The sequence below is a fragment of the Balaenoptera ricei genome, chromosome 1, assembly GCF_028023285.1.
Source record: "Balaenoptera ricei isolate mBalRic1 chromosome 1, mBalRic1.hap2, whole genome shotgun sequence".
Lineage (NCBI taxonomy): Eukaryota > Metazoa > Chordata > Mammalia > Artiodactyla > Balaenopteridae > Balaenoptera > Balaenoptera ricei.
Window position 1 is genome coordinate 30,626,877 of NC_082639.1, and position 20,441 is coordinate 30,647,317.

Below are 20,441 nucleotides of genomic sequence, written 5' to 3' on the forward strand. Positions count from 1 at the left end.
CAGGGGCTCTTCTTTCTACCTAAACTCTTCTGGAGAACTTACTCTTACCTCTGAGCACCCAGCCCACTGCCCTCCTCTCCCAGCGCCTCCAGGCAGTGTTTTCAGCAGGCTTATACCTCAGGGATGGCCCAAGGGCAGCTGCCGTGTGCAGAGCTGTTCCATACTGTACCAGGCCATTTAGTCCCGCCTGCCCCAGAGGCTCTGACCTCCTTTAGGGCGTCCCGCTCACCTTTGCAGCCCCGTCTCAGACACACAGCCAGCCTTGCGTGCACGCACATTCCTTCTCTTTTGCATATGTGTGTTGTGCAGATGCACACTGTGAATTCACACAGGCTTTGTGTGTCTCAAAAGAGCTAGAGACCAAGGGGCTAAGAGAACAGAATGGGAGGGAGTCAGGAGGCCCAAGACCTAGTGCTTTGGCTTTGCCACAAACTCACTTATGAATTTGGGGGACTCATTTAATCTTTCAGGGCCTGGGTTTCTTAATCTATAAAATGAAGAGTTTGAGAGAAAGGACCATTTAGCTCTATAAGAGTCTCTGACCCAGATGCTGTTTCTTCATTACTGTAATTAGAAAAGAGTCCAGTGAATTAACAGCTGCTCTCTTTAGCATGAACTGTGATTCCGACTTTTTTCTGGCTACATTAAAGCCTATATCTGTTTTTTCATTATTTTATTTTTTTGGCCGTGCAGTGCGGTTTGTAGGATCTTAGATCCCTGACCAGGGATCGATCCCAGGCCCCCTGCAGTGGAAGTGCAGAGTCCTAACCACTGGACCACCAGGGAATTTCCTAAAGGCTATATCTGAAAGGGAAAGAACCGTTACTAGTTAAAGAATGTTACATGTGGTATTTATGCTATAAGTCCAGTAACTTTCAATAGTTGTAAGAATATTAAATACTCTAATAATACAAACGTGATAAATTTAATTTAAAAAATGCTTAAATCCCGGGCAAAGCAACAATTAACTAACTGTGCCCCAAGGGGCCCAGAGAGTTGACTTCCTTTTAAAGCTAACACAGAATTTCATACCTGTGCTACTGGCTACTGGTACTGCAGTGGTAAAAAACACCTTCTCAACTTTAGATGCTTGCTGCTGGAAAAAAAAAAAAAAATCACATTTATGGCTACTCAAATATGGCAGATCTCCAAGGGCCTAAAGCCTCCCCAATTGTAATGGTCATCCAAGAGGACAGAAAACCCTCAGTGTTCAGGGATTTTTGTACTGAGCGGTGTTTTTGTTTGTGCTCTGACATGAGGTCACCGCACTGTTTGACATTCAGTGCTGACAATGTAGCCGGCTTTGTCCCCTCCCTACTCCTTGGCTGTCTCCCAGCTGCCTAATCCAGTAGGTTCTGTGCACCCAAGGGCTCCTCCAAGGTTGCTTTTCTCACGTGGATGGTCTTCTCAGAGGGGGCCCCAGGGCTAGCTTCCCCTCTAAGCTCTCCACTCCCTGCCAACCCCCAATACTTCTAGGAGACTGGAAAGTTCTTTTTTCCCCTCAAGGACTAAGCTGCATGCTAAGAAGAGGCTAAGACTCCCTCTCACAGGCAGAGGACCTCCTGTGAAGGCCCTGGGCAGTGTGCTGTAAGCTGCATGGGGCATGTGCTCAAGGGTAGGCCCTGGACTCAGTCACACATGGATTCAAGTCCAAGCTCGGCCACTTAGTTGTTGAGGTCAGGCAAGTAATTTAACCTCTTAAGAGTCGCAGTTTCCTCATCTGTAAAAACAGTGACGCCAACCAAAGACTCTCCCAAAGGCCCCCAAAAGCATGAAATGAGATGATGTGTGTGGAGCCCGGGGCACACGGTGAGCATTCAGCAAACACTAGCTATTTATATGATTACCAAGTAGGACTATCGGGCCATGCCCAGAAATCACCCCTCACTTTAGTACACTTCCGATTCAACTGGCTATAGGGTTTCTGCTTTCTAAAAGTCTTATTTTAAAAAGGGCTTTATCTTTCATCCTTTTAAGGAAAAAAAAGTGTCTCTAAGATGAGTCTGGGAGGAACGTGAAAGCTTCTGGCTAAGTTACAGGAGAGGACACTATAAAATAATGATGGAGAAATGAGACCCATACTTAAATACATGAAAATGAATTGGGTGGAAAAGGAATGAGCTGTTCCATGTAGTTCCCCAGGGCAGATCCAGGAAAAGAAGATTAAAAACTACATGGAGGCATGTGGCTGCCAGAGGGGAGGAGAGAAATAGGTGAAGGAGAGTAAAAAGTGCAAAAATCCAGTTGCAAAATAAATGAGTCATGGGTAGGAAATGTACAGTGCAGGGAATACAGTCAATAAGTATCTAAATCTTTGGATGGTGACATATCGTAACTAGACTTAACATGGTGATCATTTTGAAATGTACAGAAATATCACTATGTTGTGTAACAGGAACTAACACAGGTAGGTCAACCATACTTCAAAACAAACAAACAAATTCATTGAAAAAGAGATCAGATATGTAGTTAGCAGAGGCGGGGTGGGGTGGGGAGAGGGGGAATTGGATGAGGGCAGTCAAAAGACCCAAATTTCCAGTTATAAAATAAAGAAGTACTAGGGATGTAATGAACAATGTGATAAACATGATTAACACTGCTGTAGGTTAATATGAAAGTTGTTAAAAGAATAAATCCTAAAAGTGCTCATCACACGCACACATTTTTTTCTATTTCTTTAATTCTGTATCGCTATGAGATGATGGATGCTCACGAAACTTGTGTCATTGTGCTGTACACCTTAAGCTTATACACTGCTGTATGTCAATTAAATCTCAATAAAACTGGAAGAAAAAAGAAAAAAATGCCACTATCATAAATGAGAAAGTATGATCACTTTCTGTACATAGCCATCAGCAAATATATGAACAATAACAATAACGAAAATAATTTTCTTTTTTTTTTTTTTTTTTTGGCCTCTCCGCACAACATGCGGGATCTTAGTTCCCCGACCAGGGACTGAACCCGCGCCCCCTGCCGCGGAAGCACAGAGTCTTCACCACTGGACCGCCGGGGAAGTCCCTGAAAATAATTTTGAATAATGAGAACAACAGTACCAACCAGAAAACCCAACTACATGGAGGCAGACTGATTGGGTCATAAGGCTGAAAAGACCCTTCCAGTGACTCTGGCCACCTAAGACTGGAACCAGGTTGCCTCCAGAGGTGGTTGGCACCCACCCCATTTATGGAATTTGAGTACTCACTATTTAGCTCTAACCTACCTTTCCAGTTTGTTTGATTGCATCATACATCCACCCAGACTTTCTCCCACTTAGTATATCCTTTTCTCCATCTAAATCCTACTCATACTTCAAGGCTCACCTGACCTGTATGCCCACCCAACAAGCCTTTAGTCTCTAAACCCCTCATCTGGCAGCACGATGTAGCAGTCAAGAGCATGGGCTCTGGGATTGGTCTGTCTGTGCTTCGCCACTTGTAAGCTGTGTGACCTTGGGCTAGTCAATTAACTTCTCTGGGCCTCAGCTCCCCACTGGTAAAATCATATCTACCTCCTAGGCCTGTTGTGATTAAATCATTAAAAAGTACTTAGCATGGTGAGTGACATCTAGAGATACAGACATATAGAGACAATAAAAAGATCAGTGGTTGCTTAGGGAGAGGGGGAGAGGGAGATGGGATGAAGAAGTGAAGCAGAGGAGATTTTTAGGGTGGTGAAACTATTCTGGATACTGTAATGGTAGATATATGCCATCATGCATTTGTCAAAACCCACAGAACCATACTATACCAAGAGTGAACCCTAAGGTAAACTATCAACTTAAGTTAATAGTAATGCATCGATATTAATTCACCAATTATAACAAATGTACCACACTGATGCAAGATGTTAATAAAAGGGAAAACTAGGCTGGCGGGGGCAGGGAGCAGGAAGTGTATGGAAATTCTCTGTTCTATCTGTTCAATAAAACCTAAAAAAAATATAATCTAAAAATAAGGTACCTAAGGTACTGACTGGCACATGTTAGACCCTCGATTTTAAAAAGTGCTTAGTTAGCACAGTAAGCCTATACACATTAATAAGGGCTCAATAAATTACAGCTATTGTTATTTTTTATTACCATTATTTTTATTTGACACTTTACCTACTCGTAGTGTTAACTTTCTTTTAGGCATTTTAGCCTTTTTAACTAGAATATAGGTTTTTATGAAAAAGAGATCGTGGTTTTTTCACTTTTCCATATCCCCAAGAGTATCCTGTGTGGTATCTGATAAATAGCAGGCCCTCAAAATATATTCAATTGAACGACCAAGTCATTTCCTTAGTCATCAAGACCACACACTTTGGTAGAAAATGGCTCTACGGTTTGCTCTGGGAGCACAGATCACTTCTCTGACTTGGCTACTGCTGTCTGCTTCCATCTGATGGGGTCACATCAGTCCCTCATCCCAGTCTGGACTCTGTCTTGGACAAGAACCCGCTTTCCTGAAATGTTCTCAGGCTCTCCTGTCCTAGCTGACAGGATTAGACCACAGCTGAAATATCCAGGTAAACTTGAAGGCTGTTTCTCTGCCCCGACCCCTCCACTGCAGGTACTGACTGCAGCATTCCTGGGTTTATACTTGCTTGATTATGGGGAAATGAGTAAGTGTTAGAATGACATGTTTCAGGGTGGATATGACAGCCATTTTGCTTTTTGAAGTAAAAGCCTCTGAACATGTCACCCATGGAAATACACTTCACCCCACTGGATCCATTTCCACATAATACTTACAATTTGTTCTTGGGTTTGTGGTGAGCTGGTGGCACCATTCAGTATCCACTGTAAGTTCTGTTCTCCCATGACGAGGCTGGGCTGCAGGAGAGCCGTGCTGGGAGTCGGGGTGATGGTTATAGTGGGATTACTAGTTAGGACGGAGTTGGCATCCAGGGGCAGAGTCTGGACCATGGCCGGCAGGGGCTCAGTAGTACTCTGTGGTTGAGGCGGTGCTGCCATGGCTGACGCCACTGCCGCTGCTGACGCCAAAGCCCCAGCGACAACAGAAAGTCCTGGCACGATGGACTGCGGTGCCTGGGGGTGCGGAAGAAACTCTTGATGATTAGCAGCAAACTGTGTGCTGTGGGGAACAGGCACTTCTGGAGGTTGTAAGAGAGCAGGGGGGTTGCCAAATGCAGCTTGCTGGGAACCAGTTCCTAGGGAGGGAGCAGGCAGAGGAGCAGACGGTGCTGAGGCTGGTAGTAGAGGCTGGGGTGGCTCGGAGATGCCAGGATGCAGTACAAGTGGAATAGATAAAGATGCTGAATGTCTTGTGGATGGCAGAACATCACTGACTGACTCTGCATCACCATTAAAATTTTCAATCAAGGCAGCTGGCAAGAAAAAGAAATAGAAATATATATACATATTCCAAGCCTTATATGAGCCACAAAAACACAGTCATTATGGGCTACACCAAAGACAGCTGAAGTCTGTTACAGTTGATTCCTCCAATGCTGGCAGGCTGGCTTTCTGCTTTTCATTTAATGACCCCTCCAGTCAAAGCACCAGGCTTCACGATCAACCTTACTCTCTAAACGTGAAGACCTAGTATGGGTCTAACCATAAAAAAATGTGTCCTACAGCTTTTCTGGAAAAGAGATTAGACATCCTTTTCTTGGCATATGATCAGTGAACACACTTTCTGACTACTGTGAAGCTTCACGGACAGATTTTCATTCAAACACAATCTGATCTACGCATCTGAAGTTTGGTTTGTGGATCCTGCCCACTCATGAACGGAGGTGTCACATCAGGAGAAAGAGCTCACAACTCCTCTCACTTTTTAAAGCCAACAAGAGCTTTTGGAAAAGGGGACCCTCTTCTTTTGAGGGTCCAGGGAAAGTAGATCCTCAAGTAAACCCTTGATGAGGGAAGTAGGGGAAAAAAAGATGGATTGAACTGAAAAGCCCATCCTTTTCTGACCCCTCACTGAAAGTACACTTCATTAAAGGAACTGAAATATTTCACTGTGCTTGACATCTACACTGTGTCAACAAGTGTGAATTCCCATTCCCAGTGCAGAGATTTGGGCAGGAAGAGAGTCTGTATAACAAACCTGTCTGTTGAGGATCTTCCTGAATTGCTGGATCATCTGACTTCTGGAACATTGGTTCAAAAATGATTGCTGGTGAAAGTGTGCTGAAAGTGTTCTGGCCCTGCGTCAGAGACAGAGACAAAAGTGTAAGGCTTGCCATCCGAAAGCAGGTCTTCACCACGAGAGAACACAGAGCAGCAGAACTAGAATAATCTCTGGGGCTTCCCTGGTGGCGCAGTGGTTAAGAATCCGACTGCCAATGAGGGGACACGGGTTCGAGCCCTGGTCCAGGAAGATGCCACATGCCGCGGAGCAACTAAGCCCGTGCGCCACAACTACTGAGCCTGCGCTCTAGAACCCGTGCGCCACAACTACTGAGCCTGTGTGCCACAACTACTGAAGCTCGCGCGCCTAGAGTCCGTGCTCCTCAAGAAGAGAAGCCACCGCAATGAGAAGCCCGTGCACCACAACGAAGAGCAGCCCCCGCTCGCCACAACTAGAGAAAGCCTGCGCACAGCAACAAAGACCCAACACAGCCAAAAATGAATAAATAAAAATAAATAAATCTATTTAAAAAAAAAAAAACTAAATTACTAGAATGATCTCTGGATATGCTTCCTGTTTCTAACTTCTCCTTTCCCAAGGTGACATTTATTTCCCTAAGCCTCAGATGCTGAAGATCTGGGTCCTCAAACACTCTAAAGCAGGAGTCGGCAAACTGACTTGCTGGCTGAATGCCTGTTTCTGTAAATAAAGTTGTGTTGGAACAGGTACTCCTGTTCATTTCTGGATTGTCTAGGTTGCTTTTGCACTGCAGTGGCAGATTTGAGGAGTTGTGACGGGATGTATGGGCCACAAAGCCGAAAATATCTATCTGGCGCTTTACAAAAATTTTGTTGACCCCTGCTCTAAAAGACCAAATTCTACATAAAAATGGGGTTGTATAATATTTATTACTTGGAACTTGCTTTTCTCATGTAACAACATAATAATAACACAATAATAACATATTGTGAATATCTTCCAAAGATATTACACAATGTCTATGCTATTCTAATATGTACACATGGTAGTGAATCAAACAATATAAGGAAACTTAAAATGACAGACAGTAGTGATGGCCTTAGACTCACTACTGTTTGTCATTGCAAGTTTCTTTGTAACTTACAACTAAGAAAAGGTCAGAGGCATTTATGAAAAAATAAGATATGAGAAAACAAAAGAGAGCACCTAGTGACCCGAGGGCCTGACTGCTGATAGGCACCACCTCCAGGCTTCCCTTCAGCTAAGGGAAGGGGAAAAACAGCAATTCTTTTCTCTGCAGCCCACCTCCACTTCGCATTTTGTGCAGCAAGGGTGGCAAAGGCAACCACGTGCAAGAGCCCAGGGAGCAACAGAAAGAAGTGAAGCAGAGGGCAGGGGCTGTGGCAAAGCCGCGGCCACACTTGCGGGCTCAGCTGAGGGCGGCCACGGGCCACACACACACAGCGGGTCACCAGAGCTCAGGGCCGGTTCGAAACCTGGACTTTTACGTGAAACCTACTGATTTATAATTGAAAACAAGCAACTGAAAACAATTTAAAAGCACGGTATAGACTGCACAAAACCTATCTTCAGGCTAGACTCTGACCTGGTGCCAGCTTGAGCTTTAAGGGCATTTTGCATCAACTTTGCTTCTGGGAGGGGGAAGGATCTCTTTGGGGCTGGGCGGAAGCACGGCGAGTGGAGCTGTCCAGCAATCTAGAGGGCCTCCGAGATGAACTGCCCACTTGAGCCAAGAGGGGCCAATTATTCTAGCATGACTCCACAACTGGCAGAATGAGAGGGGAAGTTCAGTGAAGCTGATGGCCAGCATGGTAGAAGCTGAAGGCAGAAACCTATGTAAGGCTTCCAGCTTCCAGTCCAGAGGGAGTTAAGAATCACAGGCCAAAACAGTGCCTTCAAACTTTTCATCATGACACAAAGTAGGAAATTTATTATATATATATATGTTTCATGTTACATACATATCTGTATGTACAACTGAAACAAAAGTCTATGAAGCAGATCCTATCCTTACTATGTGCAATGTCTTCTGATATTTTCTATTCTACTGATGTCCTTAAAGTGTTGATTAGAAGCCACTATTTTATAACCCAATAAAGATGTGCCACCCACTTTGAAAAATGGTGAGCTAACAACTACCACTAAGCTATAATTACAGCTTTGCAACTCCTTCATGGTTGTTTTTTTTGTTCTACCTGTTTACGAATCATTATCAGGAACAACACTGTTAAAAAAAGGAATGAGTCTGTGTGACTTCAAAAGATTATGCGCAAGAATGTTTACAGCAGCACTATGGTAATGGCTCCCAACTAGAACCTATCCAAATGCCCAAGGGCAGTCGACCAAACAAACTCTATTATATTCATTTAGTGTAATACTGTTCAACAATGAGAATGAATAATCTATTACTAAATGCAACAACATGGATTAATTTCTCAAACAAAATGTTGCAAGAAAGAAGCCAGCACAAACGAGTATATACCACATGATTCCAATTATACAAAACACAAAAACAGGGAAAACTCATCTTAGGTTGTGAGAAGTCATGACAGTGGTTATCCTTAGGGAGAGGTAATGGCTGTTAGGGGGACTGAGGGGGTCTTCTGGGGTGCTGGGAATGTTCTGTTTCTTGATTTGGGTGCTGGTTACCTGGATGTGATGAATTGTGATGATTCATCCAGGTGTACTTTTCTGCATGTATATTATACCTCAATAAAAAGTTTTTCTTGGGGCTTCCCTGGTGGCACAGTGGTTAAGAATCCGCCTGCCAGTGCAGGGGACACGGGTTCGAGCCCTGGTCTGGGAAGATGCCACATGCTGTGAAGCGACTAAGCCCGTGCGCCACAACTACTGAGCCTGTGCTCTAGAGCCCGTGAGCCACAACTACTGAGCCTACGTGCTGCAACTGATGAAGCCCATGTGTCTAGAGCCCGTGCTCCACAACAAGAGAAGCCACCACAACGAGAAGCCTGAGCACCGCAACGAAGAGTAGCCCCTGCTTGCTGCAACTAGAGAAAGCCCGCGTGCAGCAACGAAGACCCAACGGCAGCCAAATAATTAATTAATTAATTAATTAATTTTTTAAAAAGTTTTTCTTAACTAAAAGAAAAAAAGAAAGAAAAAAGTAAGGTGCTGAGGGGCCCGTGACTCAGCCACTACCAGGCTTTAGGGCAACAACCCTGGGGGCAGAGTGAGTGGGAACTGCCCCCCAAAGTAGAGGAGACAGGAACAGGCTAAGCCTCTGGGGCCTGGAGCAAAGAGACACAAGAACACTGAGCCGTCTGGGAACAGGATGGATCCTGAAGCTCAGGAGCCAAAAGGCCCAGCGGGCCACTCCCCAGCACTTCAGCCCAAGTTCACTCCTAGGACACACAAGCATGTGGCTGCCCAGGAACCTGGAAAATGATGATCTCATAAAAATATATCATTTGATTTTAACAATTCATCATCATTTTTTTTTTTTTTAAAGCAAGCAGAGCAAAATTAATCCTATTACTTCAAGGAACTGTGGTCTTAGTTGAAAGACTAAAAATGAGCCTATTTCCAGTTCTGGGATAAATGCTGGGTGACAAGGAGACAACATATAATTTGATTCCAAGGGAGAAGAGCAGGCCTCTCTCTTGCTGCTGTAAATTATGGCAGAAAAAGCTTTCCTTTTTTTTTTTTTTTTTTTTTTTACAAGTACTCAATGTCCCCTCATATGATTCCTCACCTGGTGACCCCAGGGCTTCAGAAAGCTCCTCAGTCATATGTCACAGCCCCAGCCAGGGAGTGGATGCCTAAACCATTTCATACGATCTCTTGAGATTAAGGAGATGTTATACCCAGAAATTTTAGGTTGTGTGGCTTAGAGGGCAACCTTGGCCACGCAGTGCTTTAGTTTCATTTAGAGCATTAGCTCTGAAATGTGAATATGCCAAACAATCATATGAAGTGCTTCTTTAATGTTTTTCTTTGTTCTTCAGATTGGTTCATTTCTACTGATCTCTCTTCAATTTAACTGATTCTTTCTTCTGTCATTTCCAACCTGCTGTTGAGCCCATCCGGTGAATTTTAAAATTTCAATATATTTTCAGTTCCAGAATTTCCATTTGGAACATTTTTTTTTATAGTTTCTATTTCTCTGCTGAGATTTCCTATTTATTAAATCATTACAAGCATATTCCTTTATGTGCTTGAGCATTTAAGAGCTACTTAGAAAATGTCTGCCCACTAATTCTAATTTCTAGCTCATCTTGGGGTCAGTCTCCATAGATTACCTTTTCTCTTGAATAGGGGTAATGTTTTCCCATGTCTTCTTCTTTTTTTTTTTTTTTTAAATATTTATTTATTTATTTGGCTGCACCAGGTCTTAGTTGTAGCACGTGGGATCTTCGTTGTGGCATGTGGGATCTAGTTCCCTGACCAGGGATCAAACCTGGGCCCCCTGCATTGGGAGGGTGGAGTCTTAGCCACTGGACCACCAGGGAAGTCCCTTCCCGTGTCTTCTTATGTTTACAAATTTTGGATAACCCTGGACATTGCAAATGATATGTTGTAGAGACTCAGGATTCTGTTACACGTCTTGGAAGCGTATCTGGTGTTTGCTTTAACATTCCGCTGACTTGGCTATGCTCCAACTCCAAGCTCTGTCTTCCCTGCAGTGGATGGCAGCTATAATCTTTGTCCAGCTCTTTAGCCTCAGCTGGGCTGCTTAAGTGTCTGCCCCACACACCCACATTTCAGGGGTCAACTAGAGATTTGGACAAAGCTTATACACAGAACTCAGGACCCCCCACCATTGTGGCTCTCTCCTTTCCAGGCCATCCCCCCGACTTTCCAGGTGCTGTGGTAGCCCTGAACTCTGTCCTCTGGTTAGTCAAGCCAGTAAGACGGAGTGTTTTCTGAGCCTGGGCCATCTTGTTTGGTATCAACCAGGACTTGCCCTGAGATGGATAAACCATAAAGCCTGAAGACCCATCCAGTGCCTTTGCTATCTTCCCAGAGGCCCCTTCTTCCAAGCGTTACCTCTGCCTGTTTGGGTTGCTCTCTGGTGCCTTCAAGTAGTTGTTTTTATATTTTGTCCAGCATATACAGTTGTTTTCTGGGGGAGGGCTGGTCTGATAAGAGCAGTTCTGCCATTACCAGGAGAACCCAGGCCTTGGTGTGCTAATATAAAATTGCAGTGTCAGGTGCCCCTCCCGGAGGATACTGACTCAGTTGGTTTGGGAGAGGCCCAAGAACCTACGTTGCAGAAGAGCTGCAGATGACTCCACCATTAACACTTTGAGAAACACTTTTTCACAGCATTCCTGAGTCGCTCAGTCTCTGTTCAAATCCTTCCTATCACATTGATTCCTCCTTATTTATTATGCATATACTCACAGAAAATCTGACCTAAGCTGTATTTACTTACCAGAGAAAAACAACAAAAAATGCACACTTAACCACCAGTGTCGGTGGTGACCCAGTAAAGCTCACAGAGCCTCTTGAAGGAGCATAAGCTCAGGACCGATGCGGCAGTTTGCAAGATACATCATGGAGCCACGGCAACGGCAGAGGGAACCAAAGCAAGCAGATCAAGAGACACTGGCGCTCTCCCCTAGCAGAGGGCCTGTAGAGGAGGTCCTCCTCAGAACCCCCGTGTAGTGAGCTCAAAGAAAGGAAAAAACCGACTTTGGTCAGACTGGCAGGGCTTGAGAAAAGTCTAGAAACGGAATCCTGGCTCCCCCTTACAGTGGATGAATTTTAAGCTCCTCAAGGACAGACCACACCTACTTCACCACCACCACAAGCTCAGCACCAGCACTCTGCCCGACGGAGTAGCCACTCAAGAAATATTTGCTAAGTGAATAAAGACAGACATTTTCTGGGGCAGGAGGTTATCAAGTGAGTGATCTAGGTCAAAAGGCACTACATGTCAGAGAGAACAACCTCTCCAATGAGAGCTCTTATCAGGAAACAAGAGCACAACACCCTAAATGGTTAGTAATTGAACACAACTCAATCTGAAAGACTTCAAAGACTGGCCTCCCTCAATTTTCCCACCAAAGGGAGGGCTCAATTCTTGCACTTATTTTAATGGCACCCATATCACAGGTACACTTACTGTATTGGAATTTTCTTGAAATTCGGAATCTGTGGACAGAAGGCTTAAATTCCTCAGACAAAGTGAGTGATTTGTATCCTGTGAAAGAAAAAAAAAAATTCTAATTAAGTAACAAAAAAAATCAGGATTTATAGTAGCCTATCAGGTAATAAAACACTTGATTACAGTGTCCCTAAGGTTCCAAATGTCTAGAGAGTAAAAAAACCATTCAAAGCAAGGGCTATGTGAATTATTTCAATTTTTAAAATCCTGATATTCTTAAGAAGAAATCTCTTACATTCTTAAAGATCGTTAATAGAGTTTAAGAATTACCTCATGACTCAGGCTCCAGAGTAACAAAAGCTATAATAATATGAAATGGATAATATCTGTACAATTGGTCTTACCACTGATAAAGCAATTTCACATGACCTCATTTACTATTCATATAAACCTTTGAAGTATTATTTCACACTCCCTTTTAAGTATGAGAAAATTAATGCTAAGACTAGCAGTGAACTGTCCAAAATCACACAGCTAATTAGCATAACACAAACCCAGTGCTTCTGACTGAAAGTCCATCTTCCTTCCATTACATCACTGTGTCCCCAGCATGGGCATCTCAGGGACCCTTACTCAGAGTGGTACTGAGGGGTTATTATTCATATATGGCTGCCTGGGCTAACTCTGAATTCTGGATTCCTAGAATGCCAGCTGGAATTCACATACTTCATGTGGTAACCCTGCTTTACCTCATAGATCAGTTGTTCCCATTCACACATGCATTCAGCAAATACTCACTGAGCATCTACTATGTATTAGGCACTGTTCCAGGCCCAGGGATACAATAATAAAGAAAACAAAGTCCCCGCCACCAGAGAGCTTACATTCTAGTGTGGGGAGGGGGTGCGGACAAAAAACCAAATAAATATACAGTATACAAGATGAGGATACATGCTACGGAGGGTAAGCAGAGTAGGGAAGGCCAGGGTAAGAGCTGCCCTTTTATTAGATTAGGGAAGGCCTCTTAGATAAGGTGGACTTTGAACAGATACTGAAGGAAAGAGGGCATGGGCCATGCACATACATGGGAGAAGTGTTTCACAGAGTATAGCAAGTACAAAGGCCCGGAGGCAAGAGTGGGCTTCCCTTGTTCAAGGAACCACAAGGTGGATGGTACGGCTAAAGTGAAAGGAAGTGATGTAAATGAGGTGAGAGAAGTGACCACGACAGAGTGTCTAGGGCCTTCTGGACCATTGTAAAGATTCTTTTACTTTAAGTGATACAAGAAGCTACTGAAGGGTTATGAGCAGAGGACAGACATGGACAGAGTAGCAGTGGGGAGAAGAGGGGGAAAGGTGCTAAGGAAACCACTTAGCAGGTGACTGCAGTAATCCAGGCCAAAAAAATGACAGTGACTGGAATGAAGTAATCAGATCAGATTCTAGATATATTCTCAAGGTAGGGCTGATAGACTTTGCTGGTGGGTGGGGGGTAGGAAGGAAGAAAAGGAGTCAAGAATGACTCTAAGATTTTTGGCCTGCTCCACTAGAAAAAGAGAGGTGCCATTTACTAAGATGGGATAGATTGCACCATTTACTAAGATGGGGTAGACTGCAGGAGGAACAGGTTGGGACATGTCAAGACCGGGAAACCTAGGTGACAGCTGGGTGGAGACATCAAGTGGAAGGTTAATCCGGGCTGGAGATATAAATTTAGGACTCAAAGGCAATCTCGATGGCATTGAAAGCCTGAGACTAGGAGAGATTCCCTCCCCTGGGGAGCGAACAGCCATCCAGAGTAGGCGAGGTCTGGGCACTGTGCACTAGGGCCCTCCAACGCATAGAGACTGCTGGCAAGAAACTGTCCTCAGATTGTTACAAAAACAAGAAAATTGATCATGACTTCACAAATGCAGCTTTGTACACAAGGACTCTCAAATTTAACTATTTTCATCTGGTTTTACAGAGGAAGAGACTGAGGCGCAAAGAAGTCATTTGCCTAAGGTCATGTGACTAGTTGTGGAGCCTGGATGTGAATTCACACTCTTCGCAACCAGTGCTGTTTTGCCTCTTACGACATAGGGGTCAAGAACCAGGCTCTGGAATCAGCCTGCCTGCCTAAAGGGGACTAATTACAAGCTTTGGATATTTAGGCAAGTTATTTAATTTCTCCTTGCCTCAGGTTTCTTTATCAGTGATATGGGAATAATAACAATACTGACCTCTTGTGAGATAATTCACAGAAAAACAGCACAGCACTTGGCATATAGTAAAAATGCAGTAAATATTAGTTATTGTTACTAATAAAACACAGGGGGAGTTATTACTAATAAAACACATTCAAAACACAGTCCTTTTAAAGGGATCCTTTGTTCTTTAAAAATTAGAAACCACAGAATTAAATTATGCTGCCTCTCCCCAGATCAACACTGTATTACATACTTTAAGAACTGCATTATTCAAAAGGGGGTCAGTGTGCTTCAGTTTCTTTATCTATGAAACAGCAAAATAATAACAGTTCTCAGTTTCTGGGTTCAAAAGACGTAAGGTAAGTTACCCAATACCATATCAGAAGTAATAACAGTAAATTTATCCCAGGACCTCTCCGGAAAGCAGTTGTAGGGGAGAGGGAAATGTGGTGGAAGGGCTTGGTGAAGAACAGACAAAACCACCTAAAACTCTGCAGAGTCTTGCTCTGTGGTTCAGTGCCTTAAGGCGGTGGCTCTCAAACCTTTTGGTCTGCAGACAATTCAAAAGGGCAGGGGACCCCCCAGACTCCGCCTGGTTCTCCAGTGATGGATTAATGAACGTGTGAAGCAAATCATTAACTCATGTCCCAAACTCAAGTGCAGACGTACCATTTTATAGACATGAATGGGAAAATAACACCCTTTGAGAGCACCTGGCTGACACTATGGAAGCCATTCTGAGACCTCTGGTTCCAAGACATCTCTTCCACCATACCTGACGGAGGGGAGGTGGAGCCGAATCAGGGGCTGAAGCACAGGGAGTCTGGTGAAATTTCTGGCTTCCACCACCTCATCACAAAGACATAGATCTTGACACTGATTTCTTCTCTCTCACTAACAGATTTAGAGAGAAGGCATTTTAACCTTTTATTTTGATATACACACAACTGTTGCTGTTCTATGGTGCCCAGATCAAAACAAGAGACAAAACACTGCACACCTCTGATCCACTGTGATTTAGAAGTGCACTGTATGAATTTCCTTTGTTATCGTGACCTTTCATGTGACTTTTGAGACTGTATTGAGTGCTGAATGTTTTCTCACAGCCATTACTGGGGCAGAAAAAGGGTCTTTCACCTGCAAGAATGACAAGAGGTATTAATTTTACCATAAAATCATTTCACTGGATTAAGACATCTACTTTCCCCTAACAGAGGGAAGTAAATATTCTAATAAGGGTTCAAGTAATAAGTTGGATAAATTACAAGTTAATCATTCCAGTCCTAAAATTTAATGTAGAGCAAAGCACAGAGAATGGCCTGCTCCTGGGAAGTTAAAAGAGAAGATTAGTTTTTTTCCCCCAGATTCTTTTCTGAGAATCTCTGCATTGGTTTTATTTCTTAAGGTTGGACTCCTAAGTCCAATCTTTAGATCCTTTTTACCTCTGAAAGAAACTCAAACATTATAGGTGAAGGCCAAATGATTAGGCCTGCTCTCTCCACAAAGCTCTACAGGTCTCAGTGGAAGTACAGATATTTACTGACTCAATGAAGGTTAAAAGATAAAAATTAGCCTAAACTCACCAGTATGTGTACGGACGTGAGTTTTAAGGTGGTGGCTTGCTGCAAATGCTTTTCCACAGCCATCGTGATCACACCTAAGTAAGTTGTTTAAGCAGAGAGGATAGCAGTCATTAGCTAATAGACCTTTATCTTCACTATCTCTTGTAAATACAAACTTAAATTAGAGCAACTGCTCAGAACACTATGATCAGCTCAGTGAAACTGGTTTTACAGATGGGAATGATGACAGGTCCCTGGAAAAGTAAGGTCAAATCTGGGATCAGAGGGAGAGGTTGGCCCAGGATAAGTATTTCTTGTCCTACAAGTAAGGCACATGTTGAGAGCCCTAACAATACAAGCCTTCTGATGAATTACACAACAGAATTCTATTGACAATGAGAACACATATGGAAAATCTACTGCAAATGGAATATAAGGAATAGCAGTGGTGGGTACAGAGGCTCTCACATAGGCATGGGGCCTGAAATACAACACTAGAACAAAATCAGTCAGAACATACTGGCTGTAATGTAATTATCTATAATCTTCAGAGAGCTTTTCTCTTTTACTTTCTTGATAACCAAAGCTAGAGGTAATATTTTCCTCCTTAGAACTCCGAGGGCATTTATCTACATGCTGCTTTTATGGCACCTGTCATTCCCAATCTTATTTTATCTCTATGTGTATACATTTGTTATCTGTTCTCCTAGATTATAATTCCTTTGAGGGCAGGGTCCATGTAGTTCTTTACATCTGCTGTAGTCTTGCACATAGCAGGCATTCAGTAACTATTTACATGAAAATGAATGCATTTTCTTATAAGCCAACATATTTTATTTCTTTAAATAGAAAGCTTCTCTAAAGCATTTTACTTTTTAAGTACATAAAATCATTGTGTCTAAAGCCCCATCTAACATTCAAGAAAAATTAGCAGTTTTAATCATGACAAAAATGCGTGTGATTGAATAGAAATCAGAGTCCCCTTGACAGCCCTATGGGGAAAAAAGTAACCCAAGCTTCACAGCAGCTGGAGAGTAACCAACTAGAATCTAAATACTGTTGCTTTTAGAGGGGCCATGACTCAGGAATGCATCTGTAATTTTTGAAACACATTTCCATTTAATTGGTGTTTAAGAGTTGACTGTCCCTGAAGACTTTTCAATTTCTAGGTATCCTAATGAGATGAGTGATTTGAGAACAGAAAGGTAGCATATTTAATGCCATGAACGTAAGAGCAATCCCTCCTGTCAAATTCAAAGACATTGTTTATGGGCAATTTTCAGTAATATATCTATATTACATTTAGGGGGAATCCTTACAAACTGATTACCTTGTTAAAAATGTCATATAATCATCCCAAAGTTGTTCTTCAATCCCTGCTGAATGCCCAGAACCACGCTAAATGCTATGAGCAGAGGAGAAAGTAGATGATACAACTCCTTCCTTCAACCTTATATTTATACATGCATCAATTAAATATATATGTGTGTGTCCATATATGTATATATATATATAAATTGAAATCTATAGATAAAAATGGATGCTCCTATATGTCTGTATGTACACATGACATAGTACAAAGCAACAACCGAACAAGTGATAAAAGAAAAAAATATCTGCACCAGTAGCCTAAGCACCCCTACCCCTCATTTCCCCTCATTTCCTCCTTCCCTCCTCACCTCTTCTTAGGTACGTATCCCTGCCTCTGTGCTCAAAGCTCTTCCAGCATCTCAGTCTCAGATACTGTCTGGTTACTTGTGGTTCTTTTCCACCAGACTAAGGTTCTCAAAAGGAGAGCCGGTATCTTAGTATTTCTCTAGCACTGATTAAAAGTACCCACCACGTAAGTGAGTTTCAACAAACGTTTCTTGAAAATAAAGGGGTGGGAGGCTTCCCTGGTGGCACAGTGGTTAAGAATCCACCTGCCAATGCAGGGGACATGGATTCGAGCCCTGGTCCGGGAAGATCCCACATGCCGCGGAGCTACTAAGCCCGTGCGTCAAAACTACTGAGCCTGTGCTCTAGGGCTGGCGAGCCACAACTACTGAGCCCGCGTGCCACAATTATTGAAGCCCACGTGCTCTGCAACAAGAGAAGCCACCACGATGAGAAGCCCGTGCAGCGCAACTAGAGAAAGCCCGCGTGCAGTAACAAAGACCCAATGCAGCCAAATAAATAAATAAATAAATAAAATAAATAAATTTATTAAAAAAAAAGAAAGAAAGGGAAAGAATGAGGCAGAGAGGCCACCATCCGCAGAGTAGGTAGGGATGCTCTTGGAATCCATCGCCACTCCTCCAATCTGCAGTAGTTGGTTACAAATATCCTGGGGAAAGCAAACACTGCCCAAAGAACCAGCGAAGGGAATTTCCTTTCCACTTTGAAAAATTTTAGAGTACATCAAAACACTCAGCTGAAACTTGGTCAGTGACTAATAGAAAACAGCAAGACCCACCGAAATGGCTTTTCTCCTGTATGGGTTCGAATGTGCTTCCTCAGATCACTGAGCGTGGTGAAGTACTTGCTGCAGCCTTCAGATTCACAGTTAAACGTCTTCCCTGTGTGAAGCCGCTGATGTGCTTTCAGCCTGCAAGATACCCCAGAGAAATCCCCTTTGTCATAACGTACTACAGAGCCTTCCCACGTCAGCTTAATGTGCGTCAGGGTCAAGTGCATAAGAACTCTATAGCCGTAATACATTAGCAGCCACCATTGAGTGCTCAGAGAGAAATTCAGAGAAGTACACGGCGTAGAGGTGTGAGTGTGACCCTGGAGCCAGGCTGCCTGGGACTCAAATTCTGTTCTCTTCTACCAGAAGGGGGCCTTGAGCCAGTTACAAAGCCTCTCCGTGCTTCCATTGCCTGAGCAGTGGCTGTGAGGATCAGCACTCAGGACACTTCCTAGCACACAACGAGCGCTTTTTAAGTGTTAGCTAGTATTTATTATGTGTGCTATTTTATACGCAATGTTGAACACTAATGTAAGTCTCTTGACACAAACGGGGGAAAAGGGAAATGGCTGAGTGGACCACTCCCCATTTCTTGGGGCTAGAAAAAAGTTAATCTTTAAGGTGAGGCAGGGAAGGAAGTGAAAGAAACCTTGGTTCCAAGCTCCTGAGCCAACAGGAGGTATTATTCTATGCTAAATACTAAAATCCTGAGGCCAGGATGTCATTCCAGGAGATATGAATCCGGACACAAATGGACTCTGATTTTTAACCAACCTAGTATGTGTCAATCTTTAAGTTACAAGTTCCTCTAATGAACTGTCAACAGTTGAGCATTACTGTCCTCTTTAAAGCCCTGAAAGTGAACGTCTGTACCGTGCAGGGAGAGCTCTGCAGTCAGGACAGAGCTGCGGTCAGAGGCTGGCGGTGCAGGGAGGAATGGGCTGACCTGTACAGCGTGTTGAACGCCTTCTCACAGCCCTGCACGTCGCACTCAAAGGGCTTCTCCTTCGTGTGCACCCGCACGTGGATCCTGAGGCTGTAGGAGGTGAGGAAGGCCTTGCCGCAGCCCTCCTGATTACAGACAAAGGTGTACTCTCCCCGGTGGGTCTTCTGGTGGGTGCGCAGGTTGCCTGCTGTGCTGTAGGTGCGGGGACAGCCCTCAAAGGTGCACTGGTACCGCTTTACCTGGCAGACAGAAGACACCTTGTCAGTGGGACAAAAGAGCTGCTCAGGGCCTAACTCCCTCCAGGGCTTGGCTCTCAGGAGATGCAGATGAGACACACAGGTTTTTATCAACACAGAAAACACCCTCTAACAAAACTGAAGAAAATCTTCCAGTTGACCAAATTACACCTGGACGACAAATGATGAGAGTAATGCCCAAGAGACAAGCTTGTAGGTAGGTAAACACTCTAAATGAATATAAGAACAGTGTTTTTGGACTAGTAAACGTCTACCCCCATAGGTGGGCACATACTTCTACACTTACCCATATTCAAATACAATTTGACTTTAAGGCTTGATTGAACATCCTGCCCTCTGGCACTATATCTTTTTTTTTTTTTTTAATTTTTAATTAATTAATTAATTTATTTATTTTTGGCTGTGTTGGGTCTTCGTTTCTGTGCGAGGGCTTTCTCTAGTTGCGGCAAGCGGGGGCCACTCTTCATCGCGGTGCACGGGCCTCTCACTATCGCAGCCTCTCTTGTTGCGGAGCACAGGCTCCAGACGTGCAGGCTCAGTAGTTGTGGCTCCTATAACCCTAACCCTAACAGGCCCAGTTGCTCCGCGGCATGTGGGATCTTCCCAGACCAGGGCTTGAACCCGTCTGGCACTATATCTTGATTGGAATTGACCAATGTTAAATTGAGTTTAAAACATTCTGAAATTTATATACTCAGTCATAGGTATACTAGCACAGTTACGTACTAGCATAATTTCCACTGCATTATTTTCAGGTCTACAGAATGAAAAAAATGTACCATGAATTTCTGGGAATATTTGGTAGTACGACGTTTCTCAAACTGCCAGCCTATTGGTCTCCTTCCCACCATCACCCTTCTGGAAAGGGTGCTATCCACAGGTGCCTCCA

At 43.6% G+C, this 20,441-nt stretch overlaps 1 protein-coding gene across 3 annotated transcripts in view; it reads right to left on the bottom strand.

Annotated features, from left to right (window-relative positions):
• The window catches only part of MTF1 (metal regulatory transcription factor 1), a 43,499-nt gene that overhangs the window by 6,058 nt on the left and 17,000 nt on the right, over positions 1–20,441 (bottom strand). For 2 of the 3 annotated variants that reach the window (XM_059919307.1, XM_059919289.1), the window contains exons 3-10: positions 19,296–19,534; positions 18,356–18,487; positions 15,922–15,995; positions 15,339–15,475; positions 12,169–12,246; positions 6,057–6,156; positions 4,736–5,331; positions 1,033–1,096 (exon numbers count right to left, since the gene is read on the bottom strand). In XM_059919307.1, coding sequence (XP_059775290.1) covers positions 1,033–1,096; positions 4,736–5,331; positions 6,057–6,156; positions 12,169–12,246; positions 15,339–15,475; positions 15,922–15,995; positions 18,356–18,487; positions 19,296–19,534 — 1,420 coding nt within the window. The remainder of the gene's footprint in view (positions 1–1,032; positions 1,097–4,735; positions 5,332–6,056; positions 6,157–12,168; positions 12,247–15,338; positions 15,476–15,921; positions 15,996–18,355; positions 18,488–19,295; positions 19,535–20,441) is intronic. The other variant, XM_059919298.1, reaches the window with a different exon arrangement.